At 32.8% G+C, this 22,243-nt stretch overlaps 2 protein-coding genes across 2 annotated transcripts; both read right to left on the bottom strand.

Moving 5' to 3' along the window:
• Positions 1-274: 274 nt before the first annotated feature.
• LOC132302693 (S-adenosylmethionine decarboxylase proenzyme-like) lies at positions 275-3,151 on the bottom strand. Its single transcript, XM_059799611.1, has 4 exons — positions 3,012-3,151; positions 1,823-1,969; positions 1,707-1,723; positions 275-1,553 (listed from the first exon to the last, which is right to left on the bottom strand). The coding sequence occupies exons 2-4, from the start codon at positions 1,949-1,951 to the stop codon at positions 476-478; spliced, it is 1,224 nt and encodes a 407-aa protein (XP_059655594.1). The 5' UTR covers positions 1,952-1,969; positions 3,012-3,151; the 3' UTR covers positions 275-475.
• A 13,311-nt stretch (positions 3,152-16,462) lies between these two features.
• Positions 16,463-17,611, bottom strand: LOC132304698 (uncharacterized). The gene is made up of 2 exons (XM_059802429.1): positions 16,894-17,611; positions 16,463-16,719 (listed from the first exon to the last, which is right to left on the bottom strand). Exons 1-2 carry the CDS (start codon positions 17,609-17,611, stop codon positions 16,463-16,465), a joined length of 975 nt encoding a protein of 324 aa, XP_059658412.1.
• Positions 17,612-22,243: the final 4,632 nt, after the last annotated feature.

Here is a 22,243-nt window from a genome sequence, read left to right as displayed (position 1 = left end):
AAAAACTTTGCTACAATACATAAACAAACAAAAGCATCATTTTGACGCTTTCAATTTTGGCCTCAATTTTGGTAACGTGATTCGTGCTTTTGCTTTGCACAATACACTAACAAAAGCAAAAACATGAAGCAAAAGCTTTAGCCAAACAGACCTGTATTTGCAAAATATTGCCAGTCAAGCTAATCAGCCTAAAAATCATTTTCCACACTATTCAACACACAACCTTGTTCATCTGAGCAGAACCCAATTTCTCTCACACACATACAATCAGAAATGAAGCATAAACAAACCGAAGTAACAACGATATATAACACATATAACCACGTTAATAAGTTTCTGTTTAAACACAAAACAGCTGACCAAATCCCAAGTTTGGACATAAAACCAAACTTTGACATAACATGTTTGGATATAGAGCCCAACTTATTATAGACTAGACAACACATTATCACATACTGATAAAGCACCCTTAAAACTAATACATTTCTTCTTCGTCCTCTACTTTCCAACAGCTTTTCAGAACAGATCTAGGAGATCCACAGCCTGAAGTCTTGACAAACTTCTGGTAGACGATTGCACCACCCATTCCAAGCTCTTCAGGGCGCTTCTCTTGAAGACAATAGCCATTTACAGCCAGCAAACATGTCCGCTCAAGCAGCTTAGCAGTAACATCAGCATGCACAGCTACGGAGAATTCGCTTGGTAGGAAACAAGCTATCACACTCTCAACCAGCTGGTTCAGGTTCACAACTTTTGGATTATATCCAACTGCTTCAAAGCTCGCATAACTGAAACCATCTTCGGGAGTAACATGAATGGTAGAAATTGCAGGCCCTTCAATAGAATTCATAGAATAACCACAAGGATTGAACTCAAAATCACAAATGTCTGAATTTGGAAGTATCTTCATTATACCAGAAGTACTGGTCATCACAGCTGCAGTGACGGATTGGCTTTTGAAAAAAACAGAAGATTTCTGTGTGTCCAAACCAGTCATACACATCTCAAGTGTGTATACAGGGCCAGGGGAACATACAGATCCAGCAGAAGCACTGTACACGTGCCATTTCTGCAGTTTGTCGATACTGCCCATTAAATAAGCATGGCTGCCTGAACCAAGCTTCCCAAAATAGCTATCAAGGAGAGCGACTTCTTCAGAGAAGTTACGATGAGGATAGGACTGAGCTCCAGGAAAAATGAATGTCCCTCGGGTATACCTCACAGATTGTACAGTGAGTGAAAGAGCATCAGCCAACTTCAGGATGGGTGGGATTGACAGAAGCAATTTTGTTGTCCCACAGGTTTTGATGATGATTTTGTACGGGTAAACAAAGAGGCTTGACTCGGAGAGGACATAAGAATCAACATAGCCATTTGACAGAGATGAAACGATAGTGCACTCAGCAGGTTCAAGAATCTCATCCAACTGAGCTTGGGAAAGAGTTCGTAGGCCCTTTCCCTCAGGATCAGCAAAGATGCTTGGTTCATGAAACGAAATTTCAAGTCTCTTTTCGTAACCCTCAAATCCGATTGCAGAGACAGCCATGGCCATGTTGACTAAAAGAGATAATCACAGGCACAAAGGAAGAAAGCAAGGAAACGGTCTATAGGAGAAAGAAAGGGAAGTAAGGTACAAAACTAAAGCAATAACAGTTTATTTAACAACGCAAAAAAACATGGTCAGGAAGCCGATGTAGGAATATCAGGATGGTTTGCGAGCACACTGCAAATGGGAAAAATAAAATCATTATGTTAGTACAGTCAGGTCCTTGATGACTATTGCCAGTATTAGTAGCAAGATTAAATATATACAGAAACTTACGTTGGAGTATGCAGCTGATTTGAATTTCTTGATTCCACCACATGGTCGAACGTCTTCAATGCTGTATCCAAGGGGAGCTTCATAGAATAAGGATTTACTACTGGACTTCTTTCCACCTTTAGATTCCATTAGATCATTCACTCATGCCTGATAAATCCATTAAAAATAATAGAATCAGAATACACCCCAACAAAAGATAGAATTAACAGAAGAAAAACACAAGTTAATTAGAATCAGAATAGCATACCATACCACAGATACTGTACAGCAAGCAAATATTATATGAATAACAAAAAGATACATACATTCAATACAATTATAGTAAGCAAAAAACTGAATCATAAAACTTATAACACATGGCTTCAACCATAAAGAAGAAAAAAGAGTATATAACAAGTATATTAATAACAAATGGCATGAGAATAAATGATAAAGATAACAACTCTCTAAGAATAAGCATCTTCTTCAGGTTATGGACACAAGTATCATCATCATGACTGACGCAACATTCGGTAATCTAAACAATAGCAATGAAGTAATCAAAAGAGATCCAGAATTATGGCAACATGACCACTTAATGCCCATCAAGAACGTATTTATCGAAAGAACTTGAATTTTATATCAGAAATTGCAAATCTTATCTAACTGCATATATAACTCTATAGTTGATCTGAAACACAGATATTTTATAACCAAACACCCACAATGGAACTTACATGCCATACCCGAAAGCAATAATTCAATTACGTGCTTAGATATATATATATATATATATAAACATGAGGTGTGTATATATATATACAGACACATATATTGAGTTTGTGCAAAAACCAGATGTGCAAAAACCAGATATGACTTCGAGTTTGTGTAAAAATCAATTGCATAAGGAGTAGTAGATAATTGATTAATTAGATTGGACATCTAAAAAATCTAAATCTGAAATTCGACATTTCAGCAAACAGCATAAAGATTTCAATTTTGGGAACTCCAAAACCAAAAACCCTGATTTGATCAACGAAAGAGCCCATAGATAAAAAAAATCATCATATAATATATCAAAAAGAAAAAACCCTAGTTCGATTTTCAATGGACAAAATACAGAAAACGAGTAAAAACAACAAATCTAAAAAGAACCAATAATGGGCTTTTCATTCAACAAAAAAATTCATAACAACGGCACAAGACTTACAGATATCGAATTTGTAATGGAGAAAACAATCTGCAAACGAACGCGATCAGCTTTTCAACAAACCCTAGAAATCAAGAAGAAAGCACCGATAATAGCCACCAAGGAGGTTCTTGTTAATTTGTTCCTATTGAACGTACAACTAGGTTTTTTAATATACTCCGGAGATTGCCTGCTCACAATTTGCCAACGGTTTTCAATTAAATTACGATTATAGCCTGCCTTCGCCGAAATTTCATATTTCGCTTTGTAAATGACTAATCAACAAAAATAAATTTTTTTAAAAAAAAATGACATTTTCCAAAAAGAACAACAAAAATACCTGTAAATTATTAATTACTGTACATTTACTTAACATTATAGAAACCTATATATATTATGTATGCTCTTTCATTGTAAATTTGGTACACGCATATATATATTTTTAATATTCTAAAATACTGATAAATACTTGTTTTATTTGAGAAGGATAACACTGAAAAGAAACAAAAGAATTATTTTGTTAGATTTTATAAAATATGAATTCACTTATTAAAAATAATAATAATAACAAAATAAATAAGCGTGCAGTGCTGTGGTTTTCTAAAGTAGAGAAAGGTCCGAAGAGATGTGTGACATTCCTTTCTTTTCTCTTCTTTTCCTCCTCCTTTTGATTTCTTTTCCTTTCATTTCCCTTCCCTTTACGAGATTCTTATCTTAAGTCCTCTTTTTCCATTCACGTGTTTTTTTTTTTTTACAAAATAATATTCTCATTCAAGTGTTTTTGACATCCCATAGAATAGTCTAATGAAAATGAAAATGATTATTTTTGTCATCCTTCTCAGGATTAAAAATCCTTCAATCAAATATGGATTTAGAACTCAAGCTAATAAAGAATAAGATTAATATTGAATCTATTTATTTTCCCAAAATCAATCCTGTAAGTAATGGTAAAGAAACAGTTGATTATCTCAATTTGCTTAATCAAGTTACTTAAAAATTGTATATTCATATCAATTTGGTTATAGGTCAAGAATTTACTATTACTAATGCTATAATTTTAAGTTAATAGCGGTGCAGATATGAATTGTATACAGGAAGAATTGGTTTCCAAGGGCGGAGCCAATTAAGGCCTAGGGGGGCACGTGCCTTCCTGATCTGGTCCCGTCCAATAGAAATATATAGTTAATTTAAAAAAAAATTAGTATATATGAAAAATTATATATCGCTTCCTAAATTTTTAATTTCTAAAATTATCTTAACTTTTTTCTTTCTTTTGTCCTTTAAATTCCTTAAAAAAAAATTTAAAAAATGTCAAATTTTTCTTTTTGAATCATACTCTAATTTTTTTTTCTTTCAAATATATCTCAATTTTCTTTTCTTTTTTCTTCTTAAAATTCTTCTTTTTGCGTGTTATATTAATGTTAGTTATTATTATTATTTTTAAAATTGTGCCCCTTCTAAATTAAAATATTGGCTTTGCCCACGTTGGTTCCTACTCAATATTTTGAAAAAATCATTTAAGATCTTATCGGAGCCGGTGGAGGTAAGATGCATATTAAGTACAAACTTAATCATGTTTTTCTTTGCAAACAAGTATGTGTCTCCCATCTACTTTTTTACTGAAAAAAAATATGGCAAAGCAGGTTATAATAGGTACTTTCCCTTTTTAGCCTTATTAATGCCAATAGATAAAATAACCCGGGCATATGTGTTGGGTTTAAATTAAATTAATCAATGTAAAAATCAAGAATACTTTAAAGAGTAATTTAAATATCGTACCTGATTGATAATTAAACCACATAGTACCTTTAGAATATCCATGTAATCCTCTGTGAGTTCCTATAAAATATTAGAGTGTTTTACCCCCTTATAAGAGTTGTCGATACGATAGGACTGAATAAGGGCTTTAAAACCCTTATATATAACAACAACAGGGGGGGACGGCTGCTCTACAAACAAGCATATCTAAGTCTCTTTTCCTATCATGGAAACTTAGATATCAATGGTTAGAATTAAATCACACCAAATAAGTTGGAAAATCACAATCCAACGGTATAAAATCATACTCCCAATTAGACCACCAAATTGGAAAGTACAACCCAATTCATCAAGTATCAATAATCACATTATAATCCTATTTTAGAAAACGTAGTACATAGGACCATAAAATAATTTTTATTATTTAAATATATATATATAAATTCCAACAATCTCCCACTTGGTCCATGCACTCTAAGTTTTATAAAATGACACTATGGATTGCAACACATTTTATAAAAGTCGAGTGGCCACTCATTTTTATTTAAAAAACACAATTATCGAAATTGATAGATTGAAACTTTAGAACATTCTCCTCCATAAATTTCCTCAATAGTGGATCATGAATGCGTAGACAAGTAATATATTAGTCTAAACAGTTCCATGGTCTCAAAACTGATTCTATCTAGGATTTAAGCAAATATAGTGGTTTTACTATATTTCATGAGATGTGCAAACTGCATGGGGTCTAAACGCACACCTCACTATCCGTCCTCCTTCATACCATCGCGGTATGTCACCTGAACATATTACAGCAAACCACCAACCTTGTGTTCAGTGTGAGGGTTTACCGATATGGAGCCAATTCCATATCTAGCCCAAGCTATCCATCCTACTTCATACCATCACGATATGTCACCTGAACATATTACAACAAACCGCCAACCTTCTGTTCAGTGTAAGGGTTTACCGATACGGAGCCAATCCCATATCTAGCCCAAGCTATCCTCATGGAGTGTCAAAAAACTCCCACAGGCAAAATTTAATATTTATGTTTGGATTTACCAATGTGGTGTCAATTTCACATCTAATCCAAACAACCTCATGAGTGAAATACCACTCCCAGACACATCTTATATTTGGATTTACCGATATGGTGTCAATCTCATATCTAGCCCAAACAACCGTATGAGTGAATTATCACTCTCAGACAACCTTTAATAATTATTTTGGATTTATCGATGTAGTGCCAATCTCACATCTAACCCAAACAACCTCATGAGTGAAATATCACTCCAGGCAAACATAATAGCACGTGCATAAACCATATATATCAAGAATAATAATTATGCATCATAACTTTATTTTGGATGCAAATAACCGTCACCATAAGGCGTAAACTGGAGGAAAAATAACTGTCACCACAAGGCGTAAAGAAACTAACTATAATGTAGCATATATAAAAGAAATACTGGACATCATAACATAATGACTCTCGAACACCTATCCGAATCACGTGCTTTATAAATACTTTATTATCTTTGGCTAAATACCTTTAGTGAGAGGACATGTAACAATCTTTCTGAAACCATATGGGGAAATCTTAAAGACACTTAAACCTTAACTTTCTCATGCTTGAAAATGAACTTTATGTCAATAGGCTTACTACGCTTGGTCACCGATAAAATTTTTCATATACTTAATTAATATAAGCCTTTTGAGAAAGTCCAAATATTTCAGTAGCATGATCTATGTGGATTCTAAAGCCAAGGACATACTTTGCATACCCATGTCCTTCATGTCAAAACTTTACATAAAATTCTTAATATCATGTATCACATGAATGTCATTGCTACCTTGCAAAATATCATCAACATATAGGACAAGGAAAACAAAATGACTCCCACTGAACTTGAGGTATATGCATTTATCCATAACATTCTCTTTGAACTTACAATTAGTAACCACTGTATTAAAATTTTGGATACTACTGCTTTAAAACTTACTTAATCCATAAATGAGTGATAATGAAAGAATGACTCTTAAAAAGTCCATTAATTAAGTTGGAGAAAATCTCAAAGAAATCAACACTTAACTTTTGCTTAAGCACTTGGACATCAATTTTTGTCTTATATCCACCAGACATCTCAAAATTACCAACTACAGCATACTTCCAAGCTCTAGAAAATCTCCTAAGCTAAACTGGCTTAGGAATTAGATTGGAAACTGAAAGAAAGGTCTACAAAGGAGAAATAATTGAAAGCGTAGGAATATGAGCTTTAACTGAAACCACTAAAGAAAGTGGAATGAAGCCTGGAATAAATAGAATAGATACTGAAAATACCTTTCTGTAAAAAGAAACTACAATATCTTAAACTCCCACTGGACTCACCACTCTCATTAAATATGCATAACATATTCCAATAATCTCCATAGGTTTACAAGACAGTAAAATCTCGAATTCTTTAATCTTCCAAGATGTCTAATAAAATAATCATTGGTAATGTGAGTATTAAGCTCCTTAATATCTGCATTATATAACTATATCTCTATAAGATATCCCTACACTTTCTATTTTCTGCAACTTTATTCTGTTCAGGAAAGCTAGGAATGGTGTATTGTGGCACAATGACCTACGCTTTAAGTATGTATTGAAAATACTACTATTTACACCCTCCTTATCATTCTCCTATTAAAACTCACCACCTTAGTCTGATCTTAAAACCATAATCTTTATACCAACTACTTTCAACTTTAGTCTAATAGATTTTACACACATCAAGTGTTTCGGACTTATGGTGGATTAAGTACACAATCATACCTTGAGAACCAATCAATGAAGACAATGAAATATCTTTGCTGCAAACGAGCTACAATAAGAAATGGACCACAAATGTCGGTATAAATATAGTCTAAAACCAAATGACTGACTAGCCTCAAAATTGCGTTTCTTAGCATTTGTCCTTTGACACAACCAACGCATAAAATTTGTGGCCTAATAATCTCATCCTTGACCAAGCGTTCAAATCTCTTTTAAGAGACATTCCCCAATATCCTATGCATAACATAGATAAATCCTCTCTGACCAAAACACGATTTTATTCGGATGGTATCGAGTCAATTGAAAAACAAGAAGCAAGTAGGATCAAACCCGAATCCATCCACCATGTTTATACCTATATTTTTACCAAGTTAGGCTCAAATATTAATATGGAAATTTTCTTTCTTACTTTGTTTTTCTTTTCACCACAATAACATTATCTTTTGATGTCCTTTTATTTCTACATGATTAACATTTATCATTCCATGATCAATGTTTTTATTCTGTTTAACCTTATTCACTTTCTTGCCGCCTAGTTTCTTCATGAAACTATTCTTACTATCACCGCAAGATAAGCTGACTCAGTTTTAACACCCTTGAGTTGTTTCCATTCAATAACACAAAATGCTAACAGCTGGTTAATGCCACATTTAACTTTTTTTGTGAATTATAATTCACCTTGAAAAACTGAAAAAACCTAAGTAGAGAATAGATCACCATGTGAACTAATTAACTTATTAGCAAATATGATTCTCTACTACCTCAAATCATTGACCAGCTTGCACATCTTATAGATGTACTTCCTCACTGAACCATTACCATCATATCTCACTAACATAATTCATATCAGATAATAGTATTGTAGTTACTTCTTAATACCCATTAACTCTTTCTTGATCAAATCAAGAAGCTCCTTGGCAGTATCAAAACTAGAATACCACCCTGAATAGTATCACCAATAGAAGTATAAATTAATCTAATGGCATGGTAGTACCTGTAGTTCACTTAAAAAATGAAACAACTTTTCTACCTAAGAAGATAATGCACTGGCATATGGGTTTCTTTCTAAAACAACAGACACGTAGTCCAAGAAATCCAATATAATATCAAAACCTGTCTTCTAGGCAGTATAATTTTAATCATTCAATGGTTCAATCCCTATAAGATATTTTTAAATTGCAAAAGCGTCTGTAACCTGAATAAATGTTATATTGAATAACATCACATAAACAACATATAGTAATATTTCTCAGTTTTAGGGATTATAACTTTAATTTGTGCTTGGGGTTTTAAGCCGAATTTATCAGGGTGTTTTACTATGTGCAAAACCATCCATCCCGCGGGAACAAATAAAATACCATCTAAAAATCACCTTTTGGCAGAATTTTAGATTTTATTTTACCCCCAAACCTGCGATCAAATCGCACACAGACCTATTTTATTATACTTGAATTATTGCTAAACACTTCCACTACCTTTTGGCAAGAGGGTTATTTAGTTATAATCCAAGCACTCTCAAATATTCTATTCACTTATCCCACACTAAGACATTGATCACCTTTTGGCAGAACTAATGCCTTCATGTAGGTAAATGCACTGTGAGACCTCAATAAGATCAATGTCTTAAAAAAAAAAATTTTAAATAAATAAATAAATAACCTCCGTGAGCGTGTCACCTTTTGGCAGACATCACCCATTTTAGTTATTACCTTTGAAACGGTCACTTTACCGGTCTTCCTAAACCCCAAGGAAAGACCTAAACTGTAGATGTTCCATTTTATTTATGTTCATTCTTATTTAGTGCACATAAGCCAAACCCAAAATTGTGAAACATTTAATTTCACTGTAATATAAATGGCTTTAATATAAATAAAATAAAGTTTCTTCATATATCTTAAGAAATTACAGTGAACAATATAATAATAACATGCACATCAATCAAGATTTAAAAATCTCAATTCTTTATATACTTTAATTAAAATAAATTAACAAAACTTGACGCGTGTATATTATATATCTGATGAACAATTTAAAGTATTTGAATCTTTAAATCAATCATATCAATAATACTTGCTTATGGCATGCAAACTCCCATAATTTTTCAATTTAAAATTGAACAAGTATCATGAAATACTCAATAAAAGCATTGGGCATAAGGTGTGGTTACATAGCCATACAACCTCGTATTTAACTAAAAAGTTACTTGTACCGTACCTTTAGAAAAACTTTATAGAGAAAACATATAAGGTATGTACAGTATTTAAGCTTGAACAAATTTGAATCTTTCAGCAACTTGATTCCAAAATAATCATTGATTCATTACATTTTATAATCATACAAAATCAAATTCTTGAACAATTTGATAGTTGGTTAAATTTTCATATAAAATAGATTCTCAAGTTCCATATAGAATATATATGAAATCATTAAATACTGCACGATTGTATTACATACACACAAGACAAAGTAATTGTTCCATTTCATTGTCATGCACGTGAAACAGGATAAATAATTTTAATCTTTAAGTAACTTGATTTCAAAAGAAACCAATACCTTGTACATGTAATATAATATTTAATCAATGTTTAATAAATGGAGAAACCAGTCAACCTGTATATACATACAAGCCATGCAGGAAACTGAAGTAGTAAAACATGATCATAATTTTTTTTTTATGAAATCATGATATCTATACTTTATGCACGGATCACGAAGTACTAATTTAACATATGGGCTGGCCATCAAAACAAATTAATAGCTGCATGGTTATAATAAACAGGCAACAACAAGATATATAGTTTTTGGCCATATTATGAATATGAAAGAGAAAATTTTCTAGAAGTGTTTGACGCATAAATTGTCATAGTTGATCCCTAGTAGCAAGACCCTTTGCCAACTAAGCAGGCTACCAAATCCACACTTATTTTTAAAGGCCCGTTTGTCCAGATTGCAATAGGACAATTGCGAAAAATGGTAAGCATTAACACCACCCTGAATGTGGAACAAGGTTTCGTTTGGTTGTGTTTTACACAATTGGGAAACAAATTGATTCAAACAGATGAATCAATTCATACCAATGGATACGAACTGATATATATATATATATATATATATATATATATATATATATATATATAGCATAACAAATTTATTTGTTAACAAATTCTCGTTCGGTGTGCAATAAATTTATAATTTCTACATTAAAAAATTTAAACCCTAACATTGCTCTGATACCAATTGTTGGGTTTAAATTAAATTAATCGATGTAAAAATCAAGAATACTTTAAAGAGTAATTTAGATATCGTACCTGATTGATAAGTAAACCACATAGTACCTTTAGAATATCCATGCAATCCTCTGTGAGTTCCTGCAAAACATTAAAGTGTTTTACCCCTTTCTGAGAGTTGTCGATACGATAGGATTGAATAAGGGTTTTAAAACCCTTATATATAACAACAATAGGGGGGGACGGCTTCTCTATAAACAAGCATATCTAAGTCTCCCTTCCTATCATGAAAACTTAGATATCAATGGTTAGAATTAAATCACACCAAATAAGTTGGAAAATCACAATCCAACAATATAAAATCATACTCCCAATTAGACTACCAAATTGGAAAAGTACAACCCAATCCATCAAGTATTAATAATCACATTGCAATCATATTTTAGAAAACGTAGTACATAGGACCATAAAATAATTTTTATTATTTAAATATATATATAAAAATTACAACAATATGCTCTACTTTGCAAGGTCAGCCAATCACTTTTGAATTTTTGACACAACAAATAAGTATATTAATGCCCTTAAAGATAATATCATCTTTAAAGAAAAACTGCTCAATTATTTGTAAAAAGAAATATCTTTTTAATGCCCTTAAAGATAATATCATCTTTAAAGAAAAACTACTCAATTATTTGTAAAAAGAAATATCTTTTTTGACAATCAATCAGAGGTTGTTACAGTTTACTAAACAACAACAAAGAAAAAAAAAAATAGAGTTAATAAAACACCAGTTTTTAAAGGACATTTGTAGTGATGTTCCTAATGCTTTTCTGGGAATTTTTTTCCCCTATAAGAAAGGGTTCACTGATAAGATGATTCTAACCAAAGCTCATCCTAGTCAAATAAAGGCAGACTATTTAGAGCTTTGCAAAAAGGAAATTAGCTCTTTGATAGATAAGAAACCAATTGTCAAAAACTACTCCCGATTAGTTGCACAACTTTTTATGTTAATAAAAATGCTAAAAAGGAACGAGGTGTAAGAAATATATGTATATATATAGAGAGAGAGAGGAAATAATATATAAAGCTGCCTTTGAGAGAGAGAAAGAGAGACTGTACGAAAAAGATTAAGAAAATGTTTTCATTCAAGTGTCTTAGATCAATACATGGACAATGCCTTTTATAGGCTTTAACATTGGCTTCTTCTGTACGCCCAAAGTACTATCTTCCTTTGTAAGCCATAGACTATGACTTCATGGATGACATCATATAATTGAGGACCCCACACTATATATATAACACTCCCCCTTGGGGTTCACAAAACTACACTAAGAATATGCCTCGTTAAAACCTTGCTAAGGAAAACCTAGTGGGACAAAACCCTAGCGAAGGAAAAAGAGTATAGTATTCTTATGTATCTGAAAATGGTATTGCATAGAGTAAAACTACCTTATTAAAACCTTGCCAGGAAAACCCAATGGGACAAAACCTGGACGAAGGTAAAAGAGTACAGCATGTCAATACTTCTTTGATCACTTGTTCCCCCTCATTAGATCAACCCTGAAGATCCTTTAGTTGACGCATTCCAATGTTGTGCACCAGTTTCTTGAATGCTGTAGTTGGAAGCATTTTAGTTAATAGATCTGTTAGATTTTCAGATGAACGTATCTTCTGAATATCAATATCACCATTTTTCTAGAGTTCATGTGCATAAAAAAATTTTGGTGAGATGTGCTTGGTCCTGTCACTTTTAATATACCCTTCTTTCATCTGTGCAATGCAGGCCGCATTATCTTCATATAATACTGTTGGGCTTTCTTTTATTGATGAGAGATCACATGTTGTTCGAATATGTTGGATCATTGATCTCAACTAAAAGCATTCCCTGCTTGCCTCATGAATTGCGAGTATCTCAGAATGATTTGAAGAAGTTGCAAACATTGTCTGTTTCATTGATCGCCATGATATAGCAGTGCCGCCACAGGTAAACACATATCCTGTTTGTGAATAAGATTTATGTGGGTTAGAAAGATAGCCGACATCTGCATATCCAACTAATGGAGACTTTGGTGCCTTCGAATAAAATAAGCCCATATCAGTTGTGCCACGAAGATATCGCAGTATGTGTTTGATTCCATTCTAATGTCTGCGAGTTTGTGCAGAACTGTACCGTGCTAATAAATTGACTGGAAAAATTATATCAGGTCTTGTGTAATTTGCAAGATACAAAAGAGCACCAATCGCACTGAGATAAGGCACTTCAGGACCAAGGAGTTCTTCATCATCTTCTCGAGGACGAAAATGATCTTTCTTGATGTTAAGTGATCGGACAACCATTGGGGAGCTTAATGGATAGGCTTTATCCATATGAAAAACGTTTCAGAATCTTTTCTGTATATGTTGATTGATGGATGAGAATACCGTTCGAAAAATGTTCAACCTGCAGCCCAAGGCAGAATTTTGTCTTTTCGAGATCTTTCATTTCAAATTCTTTCTTTAAATAAGTGGTCGTTTTTTCGATCTCGTCCAATGTTCCCACAAGGTTCAGATCATCAACATATACTGCAACAATAATAAAACCAAATTCTGATTTGTTAATAAAAATGCATGGACAAATATGACTATTCACATACCCTTCTTTGAGTAAGTAATCGCTAAAGCTATTATACCACATTCGTCCAGATTGCTTCAATCCATATAAGGATTGTTGTAATTTTATTGAGTGCATATTAAGTGGTTTTGTTTCAGGCATTTTAAATCCTTCTGGGATTTTCATATAAATATCACTATCTAGTGATCCATATAAATATGTTGTAACCACGTCCATTAGATGCATATGCAATCTTTCTGTGACTGCTAAATGTATTATGAATCTAAAAGTAGTTGCATCAATCACAGGGGAGTATGTTTCCTCATAATCAATACCAGGTCTTTGTGAGAAACCTTGAGCTACAAATTGGGCTTTATATCTCACGATTTCATTTTTCACATTACGCTTTCGTACAAACACCCATTTGTACCCAACAGGATTAACACCCTCAGGTGTCTGGACTACTGGTCCAAATACTTCACGTTTAGCTAATGAATTTAGCTCTCCTTGTATTGCTTCTTTCCATTTTGGCCAATCATTTTTTCGTTGACATTTTTCGACGTTTTGAGGTTCCGGATTCTCATTTTCAATATCAAGGGCAACGAGATATAAAAATATGTTGTCGACAACAATTTCATTTCTATTACATCTCGTTTCATAATTTAATGAGATCTCATCATTTTCAGGTACATTTGCCTCATCAAGGGCATGTGCCACATCAAGGGCCATATCATCATTTGTTGCTTTTGCCTCATCAATATTTATTATTTCATTATTTTTAGGTACCTGAGACTCATCAAGAGCCTCTGTCTTATCAAAGGCCATTATCTTAGATTGATCAATAATATCTGTTGCTCCTTTTGTGGCCTCTTCAGGAGTGCCAGTTTTTTTTTGTAATTTCCTCTTACGAGGAACAATATCTTTTGCACCAACTGGTCTACTACGCTTCAGGTGAGTTTTAGATGCATTTGCTGCATTACTGACAGAAGGTCCCTCAGGGACAGTAATTCGAGCTGGAATATTTGCAACTGGTATATGTAATTTTATCACTTTCTTTGTATCAGTAAATGCATCAGGTAATTGATTTGCAACATTTTACAAGTGAATGATCCTCTTATCTTTTCGTTCACATTGATTTGTGCGAGGATCAAAATGAGACAATTCCAGGGCATTTCAAGTAAGATCACGTTGCTGCTGTGTCTTTTCTCCCCCTAATGGTGGGAAAACAGTCTCATTAAAATGACAGTCAGCAAATCGTGCTTTAAAGACATCACCTGTTAGGGGTTCAAGATATCTAATAATAGATGGTGAATCAAAACCAACATAAATTCCAAGTCTACGTTGAGGACCCATTTTAGTACGTTGGGGTGGTGCAATTGGAACATACACAGTACAACCAAAAACTCGTATGTGAGAAATATTTGGTTGTTGACCAAAAACAAGTTGCAATGGTTAGTACTTATGATAAGTAGTTGGTCGTATACGAACTAATAATGCAGCATGCAATATGGCATGACCCTAGGCAGAAACAGGTAATTTTGTTCGCATAAGCAAAGGACGACCAATTAGTTGAAGTCTTTTAATAAAAGATTCAGTCATACCATTTTGAGTATGAGTGTGTGCAACAGGATTTTCAACATTAATTCCAACGGACATGCAATAATCATTAAAAGCTTGAAAAGAAAATTCAGCAGCATTATCAAGACAGATTCTCTTAATTGGGTAATCAGGAAAATGTGCTCGTAATTTGATGATTTGAGCAAGAAGTCTAGCAAATGCAACATTACGCGTAGAAAGCAGACAAACATGTGACCATCGTGTTGAGGCGTCAATAAAAACCATAAAATAACGAAATGGTCCACATGATGGATGAATTGGCCCATATGAATTCGTTGTAAAAATGGAGGAGACTCAACAATGACTTTTGAAGGGAATGGTCTGATAATCAACTTACCTTGTAAGCAGGCGGTGCATAGATGATTATTTGATAAAATGATTTTTTGATCCTTTAGTGGGTGTCCATGTGAATTTTCAATAATTCGACGCATCATTATACTCCCTGGGTGACCAAGTCGATCATGCCAAAGCATAAAAAGTTTTTGGTCACAAGATTTTTTTATGGATCACAACATTTGACTCAATTATTCTAATGGTTGTATAGTATAACCCAGAAGAGAAAACAAGGAGTTTTTCTAATATCAGTTTCTTGCCTGAGGTAATGGAAGTAATGTAGAGATATTCCACATTTTTTTCATTTGCAGTCTCAATATGATACCCATTACGACGCAAATCTTTAAAACTCAACAGATTTCTCCAAGATCTTATAGAATATAAGGCATCATCGATTTGTAATCTTGTTCCATGTGGTAAAATAATGTTGACTCGTCTGAAGCCTTCAATCAAGTCGGTGGGACCTGATATGGTACTGACACTGGCATCTGTCAGAGTTAGGTGAGAAAAATATTTTTGTTCTCGAAGGATTGTATGTGTTGTTCCACTATCTGCAAGACATATATCTTCACCATTTATTTTGGGACTAGTCAGATCCATTCCTATTCATGCAAATTTCTTTATCAGAAAAGAAACTTTTATAACAAAGGAAACTTTGATACAAACTAGAAAATAAAAACTATAATACAAGGAAAATAGAAACATAGTAGACAGAACATGAAAAAAAAAAAAAAACATAAGATTAACTGGTGTGGACATTTCCATCATCAATCAGGAAGTCTATCCTTTCATCATGATCATCAAAAAAATCTAATACATTCAGATTGGTGATGTTAACTGGCTCATCATGATTAATGAAATTCATTTCCAGATTTGTGGTGTCAACTGGCTCATCATGATCAAGGAAATTCATGTATGTGTTGTTCCACTATCTGCAAGACATATATCTTCACCATTTATTTTGGGACTAGTCAGATCCACTCCTATTCATGCAAATTTCTTTATCAGAAAAGAAACTTTTATAACAAATGAAACTTTGATACAAACTAGAAAATAAAAACTATAATACAAGGAAAATAGAAACATAGTAGACAGAACATGAAAAAAAAAAAAAAACATAAGATTAACTGGTGTTGACATTTCCATCATCAATCAGGAAGTCTATCCTTTCATCATGATCATCAAAAAAATCTGATACATCCAGATTGGTGATGTTAACTGGCTCATCATGATTAATGAAATTCATTTCCATATTTGTGGTGTCAACTGGCTCATCATGATCAAGGAAATTCATTTCCTTTTGTTTTCCCTTTTCTTTCATTGAGGCTTGGTAAAGATCAGCCAGATGCTTCGATGTACGACATATACTTTGCCAATGCCCTGTCATGCCACACCAATAACAAGTATTATCATGTACTTTGGGAGGTTGGGCCACATCCTTTCCTTTTACTTGTCTCATTTCATTATGATCTCTCCTTTGAGGATATGGTGTGGATCTCTGATTGCGAGAATTTGAGGATTAATATCCTTCACAGTAATAAGAATGATTTCTACCACGGCCATAGTCATTATTGCGGTAGTTATTTTTACCACGACCATATTCATTATTGTGGCCATTTTTACCACCACAACCACGTCCACGTCCGCATCCACGACCATGGGATGAGGCAACATATGTTTCAGGGATCAGTGTCAATCCAGTTAGACGAGACTGGTGGTTTCTTAATAAAAGCTCATTATTTTGCTCTGCCACCAGCAAACATGATATCAGCTCTAAATATTTTTTAAATCTATGCTCTCGATATTGTTGTTGCAAGAGTACATTCGAGGCATGAAATGTGGTGAATATTTTTTCTAGCAACAGTTCATCAGTAACAGTATCACCACATAATTTCAATGTAGAGCTGATTTTGAATAGAATAGACTTATATTCAGCAACAATTTTAAAATCTTGCAACATCAGTTGCAGCCAATCAGCCCTGGCCTTTGGGAGGATGACTGTTTTTTGATGATCATATCCTTCTTTCAAATTATTCCACAAACAAAGTGGATCTCTTTCAGTGAGGTATTCAGTTTTCAGTTCCTCACTAATATGGCGCCGGAGAAAAATTATGGCATTTGCTTTATCTTGCAATGATGCCTCATTGTTTTCTTTAATTGTGTCACCAGGGCCCATGGCATCCAAATGGATCTGAGCATCCAGAATCCAAGATAAATAATTTTTCCCAAAAATATCCAGGGCCACGAATTTCAGCTTTGTCAAATTTGACATTTTCTGAATAACTAGATGTGACAACAATATAAAAATATAATTTAGCATATAAATAAAATGGAATTGAAATAAAATAATAACATAATATAAATTATTTAAACAACAATAATGGTCAATCCGGTCATTATAAATAAATTATTAAACAATAAAGGCAGTAAAACCAGCCATAAAATATTAAATAATAAAGGTGGTAAGACCAATCATAATTAGTAAATTATTAAATAATAAAGGTGGTAAAATCGACCATAGTGTAAGCATATATATCATTTAAGTGAACAACTTTATTTTACTAACAATAATCCATAATTAAAATTTCTTTACCCTTTGGAGTCAGAAATATTATTTTCTCCGATAAAGCAAACCAACCCAACAATCTATCAAAACTAATATCACAAAATAGATATACAGTTGGGATAGAAAGAGGGAGAGAAAGTTTTCTTCTTCAAATCTCAGATGGATAGCTCGTGCTGATAACGTATAATAAATATATGTATATATATATATATCTAAAGAGAGAGGAAATAATATATAAAGCTGCTTTTGAGAAAGAGAAAGAGAGAGAGACTGTACGAAAAAAGATTAAGAAAATGTTTTCATTCAAGTGTCATAGATCAGTACATGGATAATGCCTTTTATAAGCTTTAACATTGGCTTCTTCTGTACGCCCAAAGTACTATCTTCCTTTGTAAGTCATAGAATATGACTTCATGGATGACATCATATAATTGAGGACCCCACACTATATATATAACACGAGGTATTAAATCTTGCTTTAAGTTGGATTCGATAACCAATCCCCAATAAAAGATTTTTTGGATAGATTACAATTTGTTGTAATCTTTTTTAAATTTGATCTCAAATTTGGTTATTATCAAGTCCAGATTAAGGGAGAAGACATATATATATAAATGTTTTTTGTGTACCTTTTGGTCATTATGAATGGGCAGCTATTCCATTTGGTTTAAAAAATGCTCCCTTAAAGTTCCAACATATTCTGAATGACATGTTTAATCCTTATACGGAATTTTTTATTATATATATTGATAATACATTAATATTTTCAAAATCAATTGAACAACATTTGAAAATTTTTAAAATGTGATTTGCAAAAGTGGTTTAACAATTTCTATCCCTAAGCTCAAATGTTCATTACTCAAGTCCAACTTTTGGGTTATGATATATAAGAGGGAAAAATAATTCGTATCAATCGCAGTATTGAGTTTTGCTTTTAAGTTTTCTGATGAAATAAAAGATAAAACTCAACTTCAAAGACTTCTTGGTAGTTTAAATTATATTAGAAATCATTACCAAAATCTTGCAAAGGATATAACAATTTTATATAAGAGATTGAGAAAATTTCCCCCTCCTTGGAATTTGGATCATACTAAAAAGGTACAAAAGATCAAGTTTAAAGCTAAACAAACTCCTTACTTGTCTTTAGTGAATTCATCATGGTTTAAAATTGTTGAAACAGATTCATTCAATATTAGATATGGTGGAATTCTTAAACAAAGGAAACCAGACACGGGAACAGAAGAATTATTTAGTTTTACTTTTGGAACTTGGAATAATGCTCAGATAAATTATTTTACTATTAAGAAAGAAATTCTTTATTTACTTATATGCATTTATAAATTTTAGGATGATTTATTAAATCAACAATTCTTGTTACGCATTGATTGCAGTGCTGTTAAACAAGTTTTGGAAAAAATGTTAAAAATATAGCTACTAAACAAATATTTGTAAGTTGGCAAGCTGATTTATCTGCTTTTAATTTTATAATTGAGTATATTAAAAGAACTTTTAATTCTTTACCTGACTTTTTAACCCATGAATTTTTACAGGGTTTGTAATACCACTAATTTCAAAAGGATAGTCCTAGTGTTTATTTTGTTGCTTAAATTGCATTTGTTTATTTCTTTGGTGTGATTTAATTGTTTTAAATTGTTTTAGTGCATTTAATTATCTTCTTGTTTTAATTTATTTATTTAATTGGTTTGTTTTAATTCATTTAATTTATTTAATTGGTTTAATTGTTTTGTTACTTGAATTTAATTGATGGGTTTGAATTGTTTCTATTTAATGTGATTACTTATTTAAATTTGTTTTAGTTACCTTAATTGGTTAATTAGGTTATTTAGTTAATTCACGGTGTAGTTATTTTATTTATCTGAATTTAGGGTTTTAGGATTTAACGTTGGCCGACTTATAATTAGAGTTGGAGTAGGGTTTGGTAAATTGAAGCCTATACATACATAAGCTTACTGGGTTAGGGTTTTAGCAAAACAAACCATAAGTTATGTCTGTATCACAAGGGACTGCTAAGAAACAGAGAGTGAGAGAGGGGGCATAGGAAGGCAGAGCAAGGGAAAACTCAGAGATGTGGATTTAGTGTTTCAACTCTGAAACTCAAAGGCAAGTCAATGTTCTTCTCTCTCCCGTTAATTCGTGTTCTGTACATGCCTAGTTAAGACTCCAGGGATTAATCAAAGATTAAAATAGATGAAACGAATGTGATGATTCATCTAATATGCATGTTTAAATCAGTTTTTAGTTCCGTTGAGTTAATCTGTTTTAGTGTTGCTTAAAAGTGCTAACTGAAATCTTGTTGCGGATTGTTTTTAAACCTTGTGTTAAATTCTTGTTGTGAATATATATTTATGTTTGAGGATTGGTCTGAGACATTAAACGAACCCTTGAATACGTAATTAACACAGTATTGAATTTCACCAAATTAATCTGTTGTGGGTTGCTTAAAATTTCAAACTACGGTTCTATGAATGTTGCTTCTAAACCTATGTTCCATGCATGCTATCATTGAATATCAGTGGTTAAATATGTACCTAGAATTGAGATTGAACCTAGAATAAGAATTAAAACATATTACAGAGGCTCTGGTAATCACCGGAATTGGAGAAGACGAAGCTGGAACGGACAACGACTGCTAAGGGAAAAGAGAGCAGGCTCTCAAATTCCTTAGAGCCGGCTCCAAGTGTCTTTGAGTCGACTCTAAGTGGTTTAGAGCCGGCTCCAAGAGAAAAATAGAGTAGGCTCCAAATTTTAGAGCCTGCTCCATCTTAAAACGCACAGAACTGAGTTTTAGGGACTTTTTGGCTGAAATTGGATTTTCTAAAATTATTTAAAGGCTACTGGATGTTGTAATTTAATGTTTAAGACTTATAAAAATATTGGAAGCATGATTACAAGTAGGAATTGAGAATGAAATTAATCTAAGATTAAACAGTGAACCCGTGGGTGGATGATTTGAAAATTCATTTCTATTGTCTACTATTTTTGGAATTTTATTTCTCTACAAAATCTTAAATTGCGAGACATGTTTTTAGCTGTGATATAAACATATAGTAGCTAAATATGTGTATGCTTAGTTAGATTAACTGATGTTTAAAATCTGCTATACAATGCATCAGTTATGGTACTATATAGAAAAGTAAATTGTATAATCTTAATTTATCAATTTAAAGGACTGGAACTGGGATTCTAAAATTGTTATTGGATGCATAATTTAGTTATACACATGTTAAACTGTATTTATGCAAATTTTGGAGTATGGTTGATTAGTATCAAATACTGTTTTCGTCAACTATGTTAAATGGAGAAGCTAAATGTACAGTCTTTTCATTTATATAAAGAATTGTAATGAGATGTCTAAATGTTACATTAGATGCATCAATTGGTTGTATACGTGCTAAACTATATTTATGCTTATTCTGGGATGTGGTTAATAAATAATTATACTGTATTATTAACTACGTAAACCGGAGGATGGTATACATCGGTATGGGACGGTGTCATACTAGGTACGGATTTGTTTAGACACTAAGCCCTACCTAAATTTGGATTAAGGTATGGATTAATCATAAAGGTTAAGTCCATCACCTACTTGTGCCATTTCAATTGAGAATTGAATGACCTACTATGGTTTCAGGATGGATTTGTTATACATATATCAGACCACTACATAGATGGATGGTATTTTGTATTAGGAGGAGTACGGACTTTATATATATATTATATGGTGTCGTGGTATGAGCTTGAGTCTCATGACCATGGTTAGGGCGCGTATATTGCCTAGGATGGATAACTAGATATATGTGTTGTTCCCTGGTATGTCTAGGTACTCATACCCACCTTAGGGTGCGTATTTGCATGTTGGCTTCTATTCAGGATGAGACAGACCTACTGGACTAGCGAGCGTCCTATAGTGTGTACTATATACTTATATGGACTACTCTAGTTATTGTTGAGTCTTCCTAGGATGTATCCGCGTATCGGATTACTGTTGGATTGTAGTAGATCAGGACTTGCATGTGGGCCTGACCCACTTCTTTATTTTTCAAGTGTTCGTCAGTTCCAGGGTTAGAGCTTGAACGTGCAGAGCAGATACAAATATTCATTCCTCCGATTATGTAAGAATCTTCTCTGTGATAGTTTTGGATTTTATTTCTATTATTTCAGTTTTGGCTTGAGAATTTTAATAAGGGGTCCAATGGATGGATTCTCGAGTTGTAAACTTATAGAGCTTTAGATTATCGGATTTGATTAATTATGATTCAAGGATTTTTTTTTAGTTTCTTTCAGCTTATTAAATTATTTCGTATTTCACTTTGTGTT

The sequence above is a fragment of the Cornus florida genome, unplaced genomic scaffold, assembly GCF_030987335.1.
Source record: "Cornus florida cultivar Cherokee Brave unplaced genomic scaffold, ASM3098733v1 CherokeeBrave_3.0.0_Hap2_Chr04, whole genome shotgun sequence".
In the NCBI taxonomy this organism is placed as follows: domain Eukaryota; kingdom Viridiplantae; phylum Streptophyta; class Magnoliopsida; order Cornales; family Cornaceae; genus Cornus; species Cornus florida.
The sequence above is the reverse complement of the archived record's forward strand: the minus strand, read 5'-3'. Positions and strand labels throughout refer to the sequence as shown.